The sequence below is a fragment of the Aethalodelphis obliquidens genome, unplaced genomic scaffold (genome assembly GCF_003676395.1).
Source record: "Aethalodelphis obliquidens isolate GAN/ISIS:26980383/991018 unplaced genomic scaffold, ASM367639v1 scaffold46, whole genome shotgun sequence".
Taxonomy (NCBI): Eukaryota; Metazoa; Chordata; class Mammalia; order Artiodactyla; family Delphinidae; genus Aethalodelphis; species Aethalodelphis obliquidens.
This window is the reverse complement of record NW_020837990.1, coordinates 5,374,741-5,390,125: the sequence shown is the minus strand read 5'-3', so window position 1 is coordinate 5,390,125 and position 15,385 is coordinate 5,374,741. Positions and strand designations below refer to the sequence as shown.

The 15,385-nt window shown below is 54.3% G+C and overlaps 1 protein-coding gene across 6 annotated transcripts; it reads left to right on the top strand.

Annotated features, from left to right (window-relative positions):
* Positions 1 to 461: 461 nt before the first annotated feature.
* NLRX1 (NLR family member X1) lies at positions 462 to 15,290 on the top strand. Of its 6 annotated transcripts, none has more exons than XM_027082062.1 (10): positions 462 to 819; positions 3,204 to 3,273; positions 3,744 to 3,832; positions 4,380 to 4,999; positions 5,763 to 6,578; positions 11,918 to 12,513; positions 12,756 to 12,842; positions 13,635 to 13,886; positions 14,200 to 14,479; positions 15,148 to 15,290. In XM_027082062.1, the coding sequence occupies exons 1-10, from the start codon at positions 468 to 470 to the stop codon at positions 15,163 to 15,165; spliced, it is 3,180 nt and encodes a 1,059-aa protein (XP_026937863.1). In that variant the 5' UTR covers positions 462 to 467; the 3' UTR covers positions 15,166 to 15,290. The 6 variants fall into 6 exon arrangements, with proteins under 6 accessions (XP_026937863.1, XP_026937862.1, XP_026937865.1 ...); XM_027082064.1 differs by lacking the exon at positions 15,148 to 15,290 and adding an exon at positions 2,511 to 2,638 and having other exon boundaries at positions 706 to 819; positions 14,200 to 14,748; XM_027082063.1 differs by lacking the exon at positions 15,148 to 15,290 and adding an exon at positions 2,511 to 2,638 and having other exon boundaries at positions 803 to 915; positions 14,200 to 14,748.
* The last annotated feature ends 95 nt before the right edge of the window (positions 15,291 to 15,385 follow it).

Genomic DNA, 15,385 nt, shown 5'->3' with positions numbered 1-15,385 from the left:
TACGTGGGCCCTGGGTGTGCCCGGTATGGAAGCATAGGGATGAGGCTGGGGTCTTTGAGGACCAGGAAGCCCTAGGGCCAGGCTATGGTTGGGTGCCAGACAAGAGGAGCAGGTTGAGGTGGGAGCTGTCCCTCAGCCCCATTCTTCTGCCTGCCTTGACCCAAATGACCAGAAGCCACACACAGAGGTGTGGGGTCTGAAGAGAGCCAGGTACAGAGGGAGGACCCAAGAAGACCTTGACTCAGATCTCCGTTAGGAGGCAGGCTGAAGCGGTGAAGAGGCACAGAGGGAAGAATGCCCTGGGGATGGGGGATGGGGGATGGGGGTTGCCTCGGGAAGGCCCCGGATTCTTGTTCTTCCCCTTCCTAGTTGGGTCACCCTGCGCAAGTCATTTCACCCTTCCGAGCTGCAGTTCCTGCATCTGTAAAATGGGCATAACAAGAAGCCCTGCCTGGGTGAGTAATGCGATGGAATTGGCGCTCAGTGACCTGCAGAGGGCAGTCCCCGAGGCAGGGCCCGCCTGGATGGAGGGCTGTACCACTGAGGGTGCGGGGAGGAGAGACAGATGGCGAAGAAGTCCCCGCCCCGGGCCTGCTCTCCGGGACACTAGCCCCTCTCGCCATCTCCCTCCTCCCAGTACTCGGCGGCTTGGAGCGCCTGGGATCGTGCTCGCGCTTGCCCGCTGCCGGGCCGGATGCCAGGGCTGGCAGGGCTCCGCGCAGGCGGGCGGGGCGTGCAGGAAGCGCCGTGCGCGCCGGGGCCTCTGGGAGCAAGCGGGAGACTCTGCCGGCGACCGGCTCCCGGGCCTGGGCAGCGGCGGTAAAGGTCTAAGTAGCAGGGGCGGGGCGGTGCTGGGCTAGTGCCACTAGGAGCTGGCGGCTGGGGACGCGTGGGGCGCAGCCGGTGCTCTGAGAGGTGGGCATTCAGGCGGGCTTTACTCTTGGGCTCTGAAACCAACTAGAACTAGGAAAGCTGGGACCCAGTTTAAGAGGAGGAGCTCTGAACCTGTGCGAGCACAGACCCCGTACCTTTCCTGCTGTGCCCTCTCCTTTTCTCACTGCCCTGGAGACCAGCGGTGATCTTCCGACAATTGGCCTCATATCCCCATCCCCACCGCCAGTCCCATCTAGAGTCAGAGGCCCTGCAACTGATTTTATCCCACTGAGCTAGTTTCCCCAAGCTTTTCCAGCTTTCCAGGGCCGTCTCTTAACCCTTCTATACTCCCGCCCCCGACGCCGGGACTCCTGGTCTGAGCCCCAGGCTGCGCCTCCACTGGTTGGCCCTGCTGGCAATAGGGCCCAATGCACCCAATTCTCCCTAAGTGTGCTCTGCCCTTAAGGAGTCACATCTCAGTGGAGACCAGGTGCCAGATAGCTGTATGCTTCATTTAAGGGAGCTCAGAGGGATCAGGAAAGACTTCCCAGGAGAGAGGACCTTTGACCAGGTTCTGAAAAGATTGGGTAGGATTCTGACAGGGGAGAAAGGTCATTTCAAGCTGATGAAAGAGTATGAACAAAGTTAGGGAAGTGGGAGCAAGAATTCAGTAAGCCTGGCCGGTGAGGTACGGGTCAGGGGGAAACTCAGGAAAATAGCTGGTGTGGGCCAGGTGTTTGGACGCTACATAACCTAGGATTTTAGGGAGGCGATTGGGGTCTGGGATCAGGGATGGTAATGGAATGAGACTGAAGGCAGAGGCCACTAAGGAGGAGGAGGGTCTAAGTTAGCACAGGGTGGTAAGGATTATGCAATAGGAACAGGCTGTCAAAGTACTGGGAAGAGGAACCGGCAGGGCTGTTTCCACTGTGTGAAGGAGGGGGGAAGGATTTGAAGACAAGTGGAGGAGGGGGGAAGGATTTGAAGACAAAGAGGTCAGATTTCGAGTAGAAATCACGTGATTGGGAAGATTTGCAGTAAAGTAACTGGAAGGGGAGGAGGGATGCTGAGTTCAGTTCCGCGAGCGTGCGTGCGGCTTGAAGCACTGGCAGGATGTCCATATGGAGATATCAAATAGGAAGTCATTCATTCATTTATCTATAATTTATGCCAGCCTCAAAGGCAGGTTACGTAAAAGTCACAGAGAAGATAAAATGATCAAACCATTAAAACTCAGCTAAAAGGACCTGATAGCTAGGGAAAAACTTCAGAGGAGAATAGATGATTGTTACTGGAAAACGTTGGCTCAGAAAAGCCACTGAAAATGAACACCGGACTCATAGGAGCGTGCTGGCAGCCAAGCAAAGTAAAGGACACCTAAATAAACAGTTCACTAGGCTGGAATTCAGGAGAAAGGTGATCGTGAAGCCTCAGGGGAGAACCAGTGGGTGGTAGGATCACTCAGGTGGGGAATGTAGAGGAGAGAGGTCTGAAAGCCAGGCCAGGGCCTTGGTGATGCTGGCATTTAAGGAAAGGCTGATGTGCTCCTGAGGAGGAAGGGCCTCCCTTGGCCTGCATGAGAGGTGGGGTGGGAAAGTGGGGGTGTGTGGGGTCCATTCACACCATTCTTCCTGCAGCGGAACAGGATAGAAGGTGGTGTGCTCAGTCCCCCAGGCCCTGACCTTCTCTCCTGCCATGAGGTGGGGCTGCCATTTGCCTAGGGCCTCTTGGGGCCCTGGTCTGGGAAGAGTACTCCAGCCAGCAGGTGAGCAGGAAGCAGGGGTTTCTGTTGCCACTTCTCCCTTTCCAGAGTCCAGATGGCACCTCCAAGAGAGAAGGGATCCAGACACCAGGCATGCTAGTCCCAGCTCCGTGATTTACTAGCTGTTGGCCTTGGACAAGTCACCGTACCTCCCTGAGCTTCCTTTTTCCCATCCTAAACTAAGGGAGTCAGACTAGATGATCTTTGAGTGTCCCTGTAGCTACATAAGTCCAGGAACACTTGTCTGATTTCATTTTGCATTCAATGAGTATTTATTGAGTGCCTGCTACGTGCCAGACCCCATGCTAAGTTCTAAGTAGGTACTTGTGAACCGAAACAGATGTGATCCCTGCTCTCATGGAGGAATGGGGGTGAGTGTGTGAATGAATGTTAATCAAATAATTACATGATGAAATATAAAATTTCATAATGACTGCTACAAAGGGGCAGTACATGATGCTATGAGAGCAAATGATGGGGCTTTGATGTAGGTGTGGGGTCTGTGTATTGTTGAGCTAATGTGGGTGAATTCTGGATGCTGTTTCTTCCTTCTGCTTTCTCTCTGTAGATGAACGGATCCCCTTCCTGATCCACTGGAGTTGGCCCCTTAAAGGGGAGCGCCCCCTTGGGCCCCCGAGGTGAGGCCTCAGTGTCATACCTTAGGACACATCTGGGCACAGCAGAGTAGCCTGGGAAGGGTCAGGACTTGGAGAGAGCTTGATCTCCTGGGGAGAGTTGGTTTTCCGGGGCTGGAGAGGGTACAGACTCAGCTACCAGGCCTAAGCGGAAGTTAGCTTATATCATCCAGAGTACAAGTCACAGTGGTCAGCCAGAGGGAGGACCGGTGGGAAGTGGGTGGAGTCTGGCAGTGGTCAGTCTGAGTTCCAGGCAGGCAGTCAGCAGTGGGGGACTGGAGGGGTAGGGGCAAGACCTCAGGCCCTGGGAAGGGTATGAGAGTCAGATGAGGCTCTGGACTTGGTTGTCCAGAGTCAGGCCTGGATCTCAGGAAGCCAGCAGTTCATCAGTCCAGGCAGGCCTGGACTCTGAGCCTGTGCAGAGCCTGAGCCCAGTAGCCAAGCCCCAGCTCATCCCTTTTCCTTGCTCACAGGGCCTTTATACGCCATCACGGAAGCTCAGCGGGCAGTGGTCCCCCATCAGGGAGGCACGGACAGTTGTTCCAGGGCATCGCTGCAGCTGGTAAAGGGACTGGCTCCTCAGTCAGCCTGAGGAGAGGGGCTGCTGGGCTCCCAGTGTGGGGGTGGGTTCAGGGAACGTGGGGAAGAAGGGCTTGGAGAGAGAAACAAGCAGGAAGGAGGTATAGAGGATCCATTACAATCAGCCATTAGTGGACCCACTCTCCCTGGCCCCATTATCCATCTGCCCATGTATCCCTTCCTGCAACATTCATGCAGTGCACACTTATGATGTACAAAGCACTGGGAGGGATATAACATCCCTACCTTCAACACACTGCCTCTAGCGGTCAGGTGAAGATCACACATGGATAATCATACAGCCAGTCAGCCCAGACTCACCCTCACTCGTTCCATGGCTTCCCACTTTCTGCCACAGGGGTCCAAACTTTCTGGACAGTCTGAGGGAGTCCTGTGTGTCCAGCACCACTGTGGGTCCTGGCATCTCCTGGTGCTGTGTCTTGACCCTGCAGCCTGACCCTACCACCTCCTTAAGCTCCTGCATTTCTCAGCCCCTCTCCCTGACATCTTCCCTTTGCCTTCCCATCCAGAAGCTATCCAGCGGCACCGCCAGAACCTGGCCGAGTGGTTCAGCCGGCTGCCCAGGGAAGAGCGCCAGTTCGGCCCAACCTTTGCGCTAGACACGGTCCACGTAGACCCTGTGATCCGCGAGAGCACCCCTGATGAGCTGCTTCGCCCACTGGCTGAGCTGGCCCTGGAGCATCAGCCACCCTCTGCTGGGCTCCCCCCACTGGCCCTGTCTCAGCTCTTTGACCCAGATGCCTGTGGGCGCCGCGTGCAGACGGTGGTGCTCTACGGGACAGTGGGCACAGGCAAGAGCACGCTGGTGCGCAAGATGGTCCTGGACTGGTGTTACGGGCAGCTGCCAGCCTTCAAGCTGCTGATCCCCTTCTCCTGCGAGGACCTGTCATCCCTGGGCCCTGCGCCGGCCTCCTTGTGCCAACTTGTGGCCCAGCGCTACACACCCCTGAAGGAGATTCTGCCTCTGATGGCCGCTGCTGGTTCCTGCCTGCTCTTTGTGCTCCACGGCTTGGAGCACCTCAACCTTGATTTCCGGTTGGCAGGCACAGGGCTTTGCAGTGACCCGGAGGAGTCAGAGGCTCCAGCTGCCATCATCGTCAACCTGCTACGCAAATACATGTTGCCCGAGGTGAGTGCACCCTGCTCTGCCTCCACTGTCCCCAATTTGCCCCCTCAGGATTTTCGTGTCCTGAGTCCGCATGCTTAATGGGTAGGAACGTAGGCTCTGGGTTAGTTCAAATCCTGCCTCTCCACTTCCAAGCCGTGGGACTGAGCAAGTCAGTAACTTCTCCAGGCTTCTGTTTCCTTCTCTCCTTGAGTTGTACTGAACAAATGAGATACTGCCTATGAAGTGCTTAGCATAGCGCCCTGGATCATAGTGGGTGCTCAGTAAGTGTGAGTTATAACTACTGTGGTCGTCATTATCTTCATCCTTGAACACTCAGTCTTCAGGGACTCCCTGGCAAGTGAGGCAATCAGGACACAAGGGTCTTTTTTTTCTTTTTTATGAATTTGTTTATCTTATTTATTTTTGGCTGCGTTGGGTCTTCGTTGCTGTGCACGGGTTTCTCAAGTTGTGGCGAGTGGGGGCTACTCTTTGTTGCGGTGTGCGGGCTTCTCATTGCGGTGGCCTCTCTTGTTGCAGAGAACGGGCTCTAGGTGCACGGGCTTCAGTAGTTGCGGCACGTGGGCTCAGTAGTTGTGGCTCGCGGGCTCTAGAGCGCAGGCTCAGTAGTTGTGACTCACGGGCTTACTTGCTCCGCAGCATGTGAGATCTTCCCGGACCAGGGCTCGAACACGTGTCCCCTGCATTGGCAGGCGGATTCTTAACCACTGAGCCACCAGGGAAGCCCACAAGGGTCTTTCTTAACTCTCAACCATGCTCTTCCCAGGCCAGCATTCTGGTGACCACCCGGCCCTCTGCCATTGGCCGCATCCCCAGCAAGTATGTGGACCGCTATGGCGAGATCTGTGGCTTCTCCGATACCAATCTACAGAAGCTCTACTTCCAGCTCCGCTTCAAACAGCCAGACTGCGGGCACGGAGCTGGGGGGTTCTCAGCCACGCCGGCTCAGCGTGACCACCTGGTGCAGATGCTCTCCCGGAACCTGGAGGGGCACCACCAGATCGCCACTGCCTGCTTCCTGCCCTCCTATTGCTGGCTTGTCTGTGCCACCCTGCACTTCCTGCACGCTCCCACACCAGCTGGCCAGACCCTCACGAGCATCTACACCAGCTTCCTGCATCTAAACTTCAGTGGGGAGATGCTGGATAGCACTGACCCCTCCAAGTTGTCCCTGATGGCCTATGCAGCCCGAACCATGGGCAAGTTGGCCTACGAGGGGGTGTCCTCCCGCAAGACGTACTTCTCTGAAGAGGATGTCCGTGGCTGCCTGGAAGCTGGCATCCAGACGGAAGAGGAGTTTCAGCTGCTGCACGTGTTCCGCCGGGATGCCCTGAGGTTTTTTCTGGCCCCGTGCGTTGAGCCAGGGCACCTGGGTACCTTCGTGTTCACTGTGCCCGCCATGCAGGAATACCTGGCTGCCCTCTACATTGTGCTGGGTTTGCGGAAGACGACTCTGCAGCGAGTGGGCAAGGAAGTGGCCGAGCTCGTGAGCCGTGTCGGGGAGGATGTCAGCCTGGTCCTGGGCATCATGGCCAAGCTGCTGCCCCTGCGGGCCCTGCCCCTGCTATTCAACCTGCTCAAGGTAACAGCCCTAGGATCCCAGGCTGCCGGCCCCCATCCTCCTCGTTCACTCTTGCTCCTGCCCAGAAGGAAACTGCTTCTTCCTGCATGACCGTGAATCCTCTTCTTGGCTCTGTTTCAGATTTGGGCAATCTGGCTTTTAGTGGGAATGGGTCATAAGGAAGGGGGAGAGAGAAGCCGCAGGCTGGGGAAGGCTTGGAGGGGAATCTAAGGGTGCAGAGACTTTCATAACAATCCCGTAACTCTAAGGATAGGTTTTTATTTGTTTTTGGTTTTTTTTGTTTTTTGCCTCTCTCCTCCTAGTCTTTGTTGCTGGGCAGCAGGGGTCACTACTGTCCAGGGTCTGTCCTGTGTTTTGCAGGTCCAGAAACCCAATTGTATCTGTTCCTCAGAGATGATTAGATGCTGGGAGTGATGTCTCATCCTAACTTAATCACCAGAGGCAGGTTTATAAAGCAGATGCCGTTTTATTCATTTATACCAGGAGGATAAATGGCATTGGTAATTGGCTTAGGACAGTCCATCCTGGGTGCAGGTCTGCTCCAGAAACCAAATTACAGGCCTGAGGACTGTGCTGTGAGCAGGGCGGATGTACTAAGTTTTTGATGGGAAGAAGTAGCCACTTTCGGCTGATGTCTGCCGGGTGCCTTGTAAATGAAATATAATTATGATCCCTTTTTTTAAAAAAATTATTTATTTTTGGCTGCATTGGGTCTTTGTTGCTGCGCGTGGGCTTTTCTCTAGTTGCGACGAGGGGGGGTTACTCTTTGTTGTGGTGCTTGGACTGCTTGTTGCGCTGGCTTTTCTTGTTGTGGAGCACGGGCTCTAGGTACATGGGCTTCAGTAGTTGTGGCACGTGGGCTCAGTAGTTGTAGCTCTCGGGCTCTAGAGCGCAGGCTCAGTAGTTGTGGCGCACGGGCTTAGTTGCTCCGCGGCATGTGGGATCTTCCCGGACCAGGGCTCGAACCCATGTCTCCTGCGTTGGCAGGCGGATTCTTAACCACTGCGCCACCAGGGAAGCCCTATGATCCCTTTTATAGATGAGGAAACTGGCGCTCACAGAGGCTAAGTAACTTGACCAAGGTCACTCAGATAGTAAGGAGAATAACTGGGATCTGAGTGCAGGTTTTGTGTTTCTGAGTCCTGTGCTCTTTACGCCAAACCTTATTGATGTACTATGGATATTTCTAGGAAGCTATGGCGCCTTGCTAGGTAACCCTGGTCCTCTTTAGAAATGTTTCAGTAATCGGTCTTGGGGAAGCAGAGCCCTGGTGAGCTGACAACATTTTAACAAGTTTTCCTTTTTATAGGCAGCAAAGCCTCAGGGTTAAAAACAGGGATTCTGTAACGCAGCTACCTGGTTCACATCCAGGCTCTGCCACTTACTAGCTGTGTGACCTTGTACAAGTTACTTAACCTCTCTGTGCCCCAAGGTCCTTATCTGTTAAATGAATAATAATAGATAATAATAGAATCTATATCATTGGCCCCATATGAGGATTAAATGTCTTCATCTGCAGGACCTGGCACATAGTAAGCGCTATTTAATTGTTTGTTAAACACAGAAACAGTCTCAGGCAGCCCATCCCTTCTTACACCATTGCCTCAGGCAGGGAGGTAATGGCCATTGCTGAGGCCACCCACCTCTTTGAGGATCTGCTTGCCTCATCTGGATTGCAGTGAGAGGCTGTGGTCTCCTGACAGGATTCAGAAAGCCACTCAGTTACTTAAGGGGACACCACACCCCTAAGCCCTCTCGGAGGGAGGGTTGCCTAGCAGAGGATGGGTCCCATCTGTTTCTTTATGAACCTATTGATTCATTTTCCCAGAGTGACAGTTTTTGTGTCTTGTCTCCAGATGCTTGTTGGGGGAGGGGCACTATAACCTCCATGGTGGGAACCTCGCCTATAAAAAGTGAAGAAGACACATGAGAGGAGGTGCCACAAAACAACCTGGTGGCTCCTGCCAGAGGAATGGACCTCTCCTTTCCTTTCAGAACCATTGCAAGGATGGCAGCTGGTGTCGCCAACCTCCCAAGCATTCAGTTCTTCAACAAATATTTGAGTGCCAGGCAATGTGTTAGATTCGGAGGAAAAAGCAACAGGACCCCAGGTTTCTGCCTTTTCTGATCATACAGTCTCAACATAAACATGTCAACATAACCATGTGATTAAAAATTCTGGGAAGTGCCTGGAAAACAAAGTTCCAGGTGCTATGGAAGTATGTAAGCGGGGAGGGGGAACTGGTTTGGGGGGAGAAGTAAAGCCTCTCTGCAGGAAGGGCTTTCAATCTGATCCCTGGAGGATTAGCCAGAAGAACTGGGTGTGGGGGGGGAACACTCCAGGAAGAGGGCACAGCTCTGAAGGAGGAACAACCTTGGCACTGTCAAAAAACAAAAAAAAAAAGAGAGAGAGAGAGAGAGAAGCCGAGAGGACAGGAGCAGAGTGAGCGAGGGTGAGAGGCTGTCATGAAGGCGCCGTGGCTGACAGGGGCCTGTCAGTGAAAAATTGATCAATAGTTCATCTGTTGCCAGAAGGGGGACCCCTTCCAGGGCCTGATAACGAGCTTTTTTTTTTTTTTTTAAATAAACGTATTTATTTATTTAGGCTGCATTGGGTCTTTGTTGCTGTGCACGGGCTTTCTGTAGTTGCAGTGAGCGGGGGCTACTCTTCGTTGCGGTGTAGCGGGCTTCTCATTGCAGTGGCTTCTCTTGTTGCAGAGCACGGGCTCTAGGCGCACGGGCTTCAGTAGCTGTGGCTCGCGGGCTCTAGAGCGCAGGCTCAGTAGTTGTGGTGCACGGGCTTAGTTGCTCCGCGGCATGTGGGATCTTCCCGGACCAGGGCTCGAACCCGTGTCCCCTGCATTGGCAGGTGGATTCTTAACCACTGCACCACCAGGGATGTCCCTGAGAGCACGTGCTTGTGTAACACTCGGAAATCAATTGTCTGAGGAGACACACGTACTGACAAAGCAAAAGACTTTATTGGGAAGGGCCGCCCAGGCAGAGAGCAGTGGCGTAAGGGAGCCCAGGAGAACTGCTCTGCCACGTGGCTTGTAGTCGCAGGTTTTATGGTAATGGGGTTAGTTTCTGGGTTGTCTCTGGCCATTCATCTTGTTGGCCCCTATTTAGTCTGATTCAGGGTCCTTCCTGGTGGCACACGTGTCTCAGCCAAGATGGATTCCAGTGCAAAGGATTCTGGGAGGTTGGTAGGACAATATTATGGGGCTGGCGTCTCCTCCCTCTTTTTGGCCCCTCCTGAATTCTCTAGTTTTTGACAGCAGCACCATGTTCCTTATTGGGAACTCCTCTTGTGAGACAACTCATGCAAGTGGTCATCATCGTGCCTGGCCAAGGCGGGTGGTTTTAGTCAACGGTTCCCTAACACATCTAAGAAAGAAATGGAAATTTTAATTCAAGCCAATCTGAGGATTATAACCCAGGAGACAGTCTCTCAGAGAGTTTTGAGAACTATGCCAAAGACATAAAGAGGGAGGCCAACGTATTCAATATATGTGATTTTGGCAACGGGGGTATGTGTAATCAAACACACATCGCAGTAGAAAATTGCACCTAGTCACGAGGAACAGACATCTCAGTTAATGGTTTTAGTGCTTTTCTAAGTATGGAAAGATGCAAGAATCCGGGTTCGTAAAAATTTCTCCTGAAATATCGAAGGACCAGTTCTGTCAGTTTTCCCAAAGCACACAGTACCTTATCCTCATCTTCGCCCTGAATTCCTTTCAAGGTTGTTGTAGCCAGTGACTGCAGTGGCTGATGACTTGACTTCGTAGAATTGGGTGGTGGGCGACATTCTTTATTTTACAATCCCTTCCCTTTCAGTCTTAGTTTCAACCAAGGTTTGGGAGGCATTTCGTGACCTATTTGTTCCACAGCACTAGGAATGCTCATTCCCAGGTCAGGCAAGGATTTCACCGATAGGTCACTCAATGTGCTATTAGTAGACTAGACCCTATTAACAGTAGCCAAAATCCTCTGGACCTCTTACTAGTCCGTTGTGATCCAAGGAACGGTTCCCTCTTGTTGTTTCTTCCCTTATCTAGAGTTACACTATTACAGTCATTCATCTTATAGAACTATATATTTGATCGATTGTTCCAAGTCACCTAATCATCGTTAATTTTTTTGTGTGTGTGGTACGCGGGCCTCTCACTGCTGTGGCCTCTCCCGTTGTGGAGCACAGGCTCCGGACGCGCAGGCTCAGCGGCCATGGCTCACGGGCCCAGCCGCTCCGCAGCATGTGGGATCTTCCCGGACCGGGGCACGAACCCGTGTGCCCTGCATCGGCAGGCGGACTCTCAACCACTGCACCACCAGGGAAGCCCCTCATCGTTAATTTTATCTGAGACTCAGTCACACATTTGGTAATGCAAGAAACAGCAATCTTATAAAATAGGCAAATACAAGTAATATAGCTAGTAGTATTAATAGGATCATAAGTAAGTATTGAAGCTAAGATCTTCCACAAGGTGAGGCCCAGTATCTCCTCAGGTCTCTGAGCAGTCTGTTTTGCACCAATCTCTATCTTTAAGGAAAATGATATATTGGCATTGTACATGAAGTTCACCGAAGATGTCTGCATATACAAGGCGAGTGGTGGGTCACTGTGACTCCTTACAGGATTGAGAAAGGAATGTTATCTTCTAAGGAGTTACGTGGCTGGCGCCAGAAGGCGAAAAAGTGATCTTTATGATTGAGCGGGTATTTCTGCCATGGGGGAGGTCTAGTTAAATGCATAGTGCAGATGCACCATGCACACTGGAGGGGAGGGAGGAGGCCCAAATGGGCAGAGAAAAATTTCATGTTTAAATTTTTCTTGTCTTTCCTTAAAATATGAATTTTATTTCATGAGGCCGAATCGTGCAGGGTCTGAAGCAGTAGGAGCAGCATCCGTCATCGCTGCTGTGATGACGATGATGGTGTTGAAGATGATGATGTATTTAAACCATCTAGCCCGGTACCAAGCTGAATGCATAATATATGCTAACTCCTTCCCACCGCGCTTGGGCTTGAAAATGTACGGGGTGTTTGGGAAAAAGAAAGAATTTCCCAGTGTCTGGAGTACGTGAGACGAGTGTTGAGAGGTGACGCCGGAAAGGTCACATTGGGGCCAAATTACGCCAAGTTTTATATTCCACATGGGCAGTGGGGAGCCACGGAAGGTGCTGCAGCAGGGGGAATAGTATGATCAGACGAGTCGTGCTCAAGTTTAAGGGAGATCACCAAGCTGGAGCAGTCAGGAAGACTGCACCTTAAGCTTAGGCCAGAAGGCTGAACAGCACGCAGTAGGCTGCAGCGCCCTCACCCTGCTTCTCTTCCAGGTGGTTCCACGTGTGTTCGGGCGTGTGGTAGGTAAGAGCCGTGAGACAGTGGCCCAGGCCATGGTGCTGGAGATGTTCCGAGAGGAGGACTACTACAATGACGACGTCCTGGACCAGATGGGTGCCAGTATCCTGGGTGTGGAGGGCCCCCGGTGCCGCTCGGACGAGCCCACAGAGGATGAGGTCTTTGAGCTTTTCCCCATGTTCATGGGCGGGCTTCTCTCTGCCCATAACCGGGTAGTGCTGGCTCAGCTTGGCTGCCCCATCAAGACCCTGGATGCCCTGGAGAATGCCCAGGCCATCAAGAAGAAGCTGGGCAAGCTGGGCCGGCAGGTGCTGCCCCCCTCAGAGCTCCTTGACCACCTCTTCTTCCACTATGAGTTCCAGAATCAGCGCTTCTCCGCCGAGGTGCTCAGCTCCCTGCGCCAGCTCAACCTGGCGGGCGTGCGCATGACACCCCTCAAGTGCATGGTGGTGGCAGCTGTACTGGGCAGTGGAAGGCATGCCCTGGACGAGGTGAACTTCGCCTCCTGCCAACTGGATCCTGCCGGGCTGCGCACGCTCAGGCCTGTCTTCCTGCGTGCCCGGAAGCTGGGGTGAGGCCCTGTCCTTGTGCACGCGTGGAAGAGAAGGTGCTTGGGAAAGCAAAGGGAGTGAGGAAGGACCAGGGGCTGGGGTGAGATCTGGTACGGGTGGAGGTGACAAGAGCTACAGAAGGGGACACAGCTGTGGACTACAAGAGGCAGGATGATGAGGGAGGGGCCCGGTGGGTGGGCAGGCTCCATGCCGAACTCCTTCCTTGGTTTCTCACCTCCTCTCTGCCCACCTTCTGCTGCAGCTTGCAACTCAACAGCCTGGGCCCCGAGGCCTGCAGGGACCTCCGAGACTTGCTGCTGCATGACCAGTGCCAAGTTACCACCCTGCGGTGAGTGCCCTGGGAGGGGGCTCCATCCTGCTGGGCAGCTAAGGTCAAGGGTGAGCTCCCCACCTCCCAACATGCCTGGAACAGGCGCACCCATGCTGTAGTAAAGAAGGCGGGAGTGTAGACCTTGACCTACTCCCCACCCCACGACGTCTAGTACAAGCAGCCAAGCAGGGGGAAAGATGCCACCAGCCATAAATTGGTGCTAAAAAAGCCTCTTGCCTGGCTAAAAGCAGCCTGGGGTGGGGGAGTGGAATAACACCCAGGCTGGTTACCTGGTAACGACGCCACTGATTCCCTCCCAGGATTTTCCCTGTCGCCTCACAAGGATGACCATGACGCTGGGCACTCAATAGATGCTCCCAAAGTGTTGACTGATTTACTAGCAACCCAGACGCTGGGTTCCTGATTTTGGGTTGGAGGAAGGGGAGGTGAATGAGGAGGGAGGGAGAGGGGGATGGGGAAACAGGAAGGGAGGATGAAGCAGGGGCTGGAAGGGGGGGAAAAAAGGAGCAAGAAGGAACATGGTAACGAGGAAGGGGAGAGGGAAGAGGGGAGTCTCAAAGGAGAATGGAAGGCGGGAGGAGGGGAGGGAGAAGCCGGCTTCCACCCCACCCTCCCTCCTCTACGGTGAGCCTCACCCCCGTTTCTCCATTCTCTTTACCTGGGCCTGCATTTCTCTGCGTCCAGGCTGGTCTCTGCCCCAAGCGGTGCACCGTTTTGGCCCAAGTCCCAGTGCTTAGCACAGAACATCTGCTAGGGGCCCTCATAACCTTGGGGTGCTTGTGGCCCTAGGCTGTCCAACAACCCACTGACGGCGGCGGGTGTGGCCCTGCTGGTGGAGGGGCTGGCGGGAAACACCTCGCTGAAACACCTGTCTCTGCTGCACACGGGCCTTGGGGATGAGGGCCTGGAGCTGCTGGCTGCCCAGCTAGACCGAAACCAGCAGCTACAGGAGCTGAATGTGGCCTACAACGGCGCTGGCGACACAGCGGCCCTGGCCTTAGCCAAGGCTGCCCGGGAGCACCCTTCCCTGGAGCTGCTGCAGTGAGTCTTGCCCTCCACTCCCATCTCCCCACCCACCCCTTGGTGACTGGCCCTTCCCCTGCCCTGATTCTCCACCACCATTTCTGCTAGGGTCCTAGTGGCCCCATTTCTATTGACCCTGGTCCCACTGAATTCTAGCATCATCCCTGCCTCCCAGTGGCCACCACCCTCCATCTCTGGCTTATTGCAAACACTTACCCCGTTGCATTTCACAAGCAGGGGAACTGTTATGAGACCGCTTACTCTCTGTCCACCCACCCTCTGCCCCTTCTTCTCAGAGCTGAACAGCATCTACTGTTCTCTCTCCTGCTAGCCTCTACTTCAACGAGCTGAGCTCAGAGTGCCGCCAGGCCCTGCGGGACCTGGGGAGCACCACTGAGGGCGGTGCCCGGGTCGTGGTGTCGCTGACAGAGGGGACAGCAGTGTCCGAGTACTGGTCAGTGATCCTGGGTGAAGTCCAGCGGAACCTCAACAGCTGGGATCGGGGCCGGGTCCGGCGCCACCTGGAGCTTCTGCTGCGGGATCTGGAAGATAACCGAGGAGCCACCCTTAATCCTTGGCGCAAAGCCCAGCTGCTTCGAGTGGAGGGCGAGGTCAGGGCCCTCCTGGAGCAGCTGGGAGGCCCTGGAAGCTGAGACAGTGGCAGCAGTGTGTGTCCCCTGGCCCCAAGCCGCTTCTGTCTGTGGCCTCCTAGCTTGCACTACCGCTTCCAGAAAGATCCCTTCGGGGCTGGAGGCAAAGGAATGGGCACCGCTGTGCCAGTTGCTCTCCTGGGGCATGTCCAACCAGTGCTTCCGAGTCTGGGGTTTTCAGGGTCGTGGAACACGCTTCCCCTCCCTTCGGCTAGAAGGACTGAAAGATGTGGCGTTTTGGTGGCCCCACCTTGTCCTGTAGCGCCACCACCAATCTCCTCTTGGACTGTGCCACCTGGGGGCACACTTCTTTTGTCGGCCTTGCCAGGGGCCTTGCCATCCAGATGTGTTGGAGGGCCTCCGCGTCCTGCCTTTATGCTTTCTGGGGACACCCTGGGACACCCAGGATGCCAGCAGCCACTTTCCTCTCACTGGTGCTGTGTCCTCACCCTTGTTTCCCCTTCACAATGGTACCCAAGCTTGGTGGCCCCTAGGGGCGTGGGTGCTGACTTGCTGCTATTAAAGAGCTGTGTCTTCCAACTACTGTGGAGTCTTTTTTGCCTGTTGCTTTCAAGAAAGGGTACTGTTTTGGTCATTCTGGTTAAACCACTGACCACTTTCTGTTGCAGATGTTTCTTGGGCACTAGTTTCAGAGGCCCTGAGGGCGGCCCAAGAACAAGATGTCAGCATGGAGGTAGGCCATGTTGGGCCATAGGGCTCCTGTCCTCCTTCTCACACTCTTATTCCAGGCTTGGAATTACAGTGCCCAGCAATTACAGTGACCTTTCTCGCGCGGAGGGGGAACTGGGATGGCAGCAGAGTCTCCTGAGAAAGTCGGGGCTCGAGAATAGGGCAGGAGGGACAGAC

Bases quoted from the DNA above. Each gene is read 5' to 3' on its own strand.
- NLRX1 (XM_027082061.1), top strand. From the start codon at position 468: ATGGAATTGGCGCTCAGTGACCTGCAGAGGGCAGTCCCCGAGGCAGGG. The intron at 12,514-12,755 runs GTGAGGCCCTGT...CTTCTGCTGCAG, and splicing joins CTGCGTGCCCGGAAGCTGGG to CTTGCAACTCAACAGCCTGG. The intron at 12,843-13,634 runs GTGAGTGCCCTG...TTGTGGCCCTAG, and splicing joins TGCCAAGTTACCACCCTGCG to GCTGTCCAACAACCCACTGA.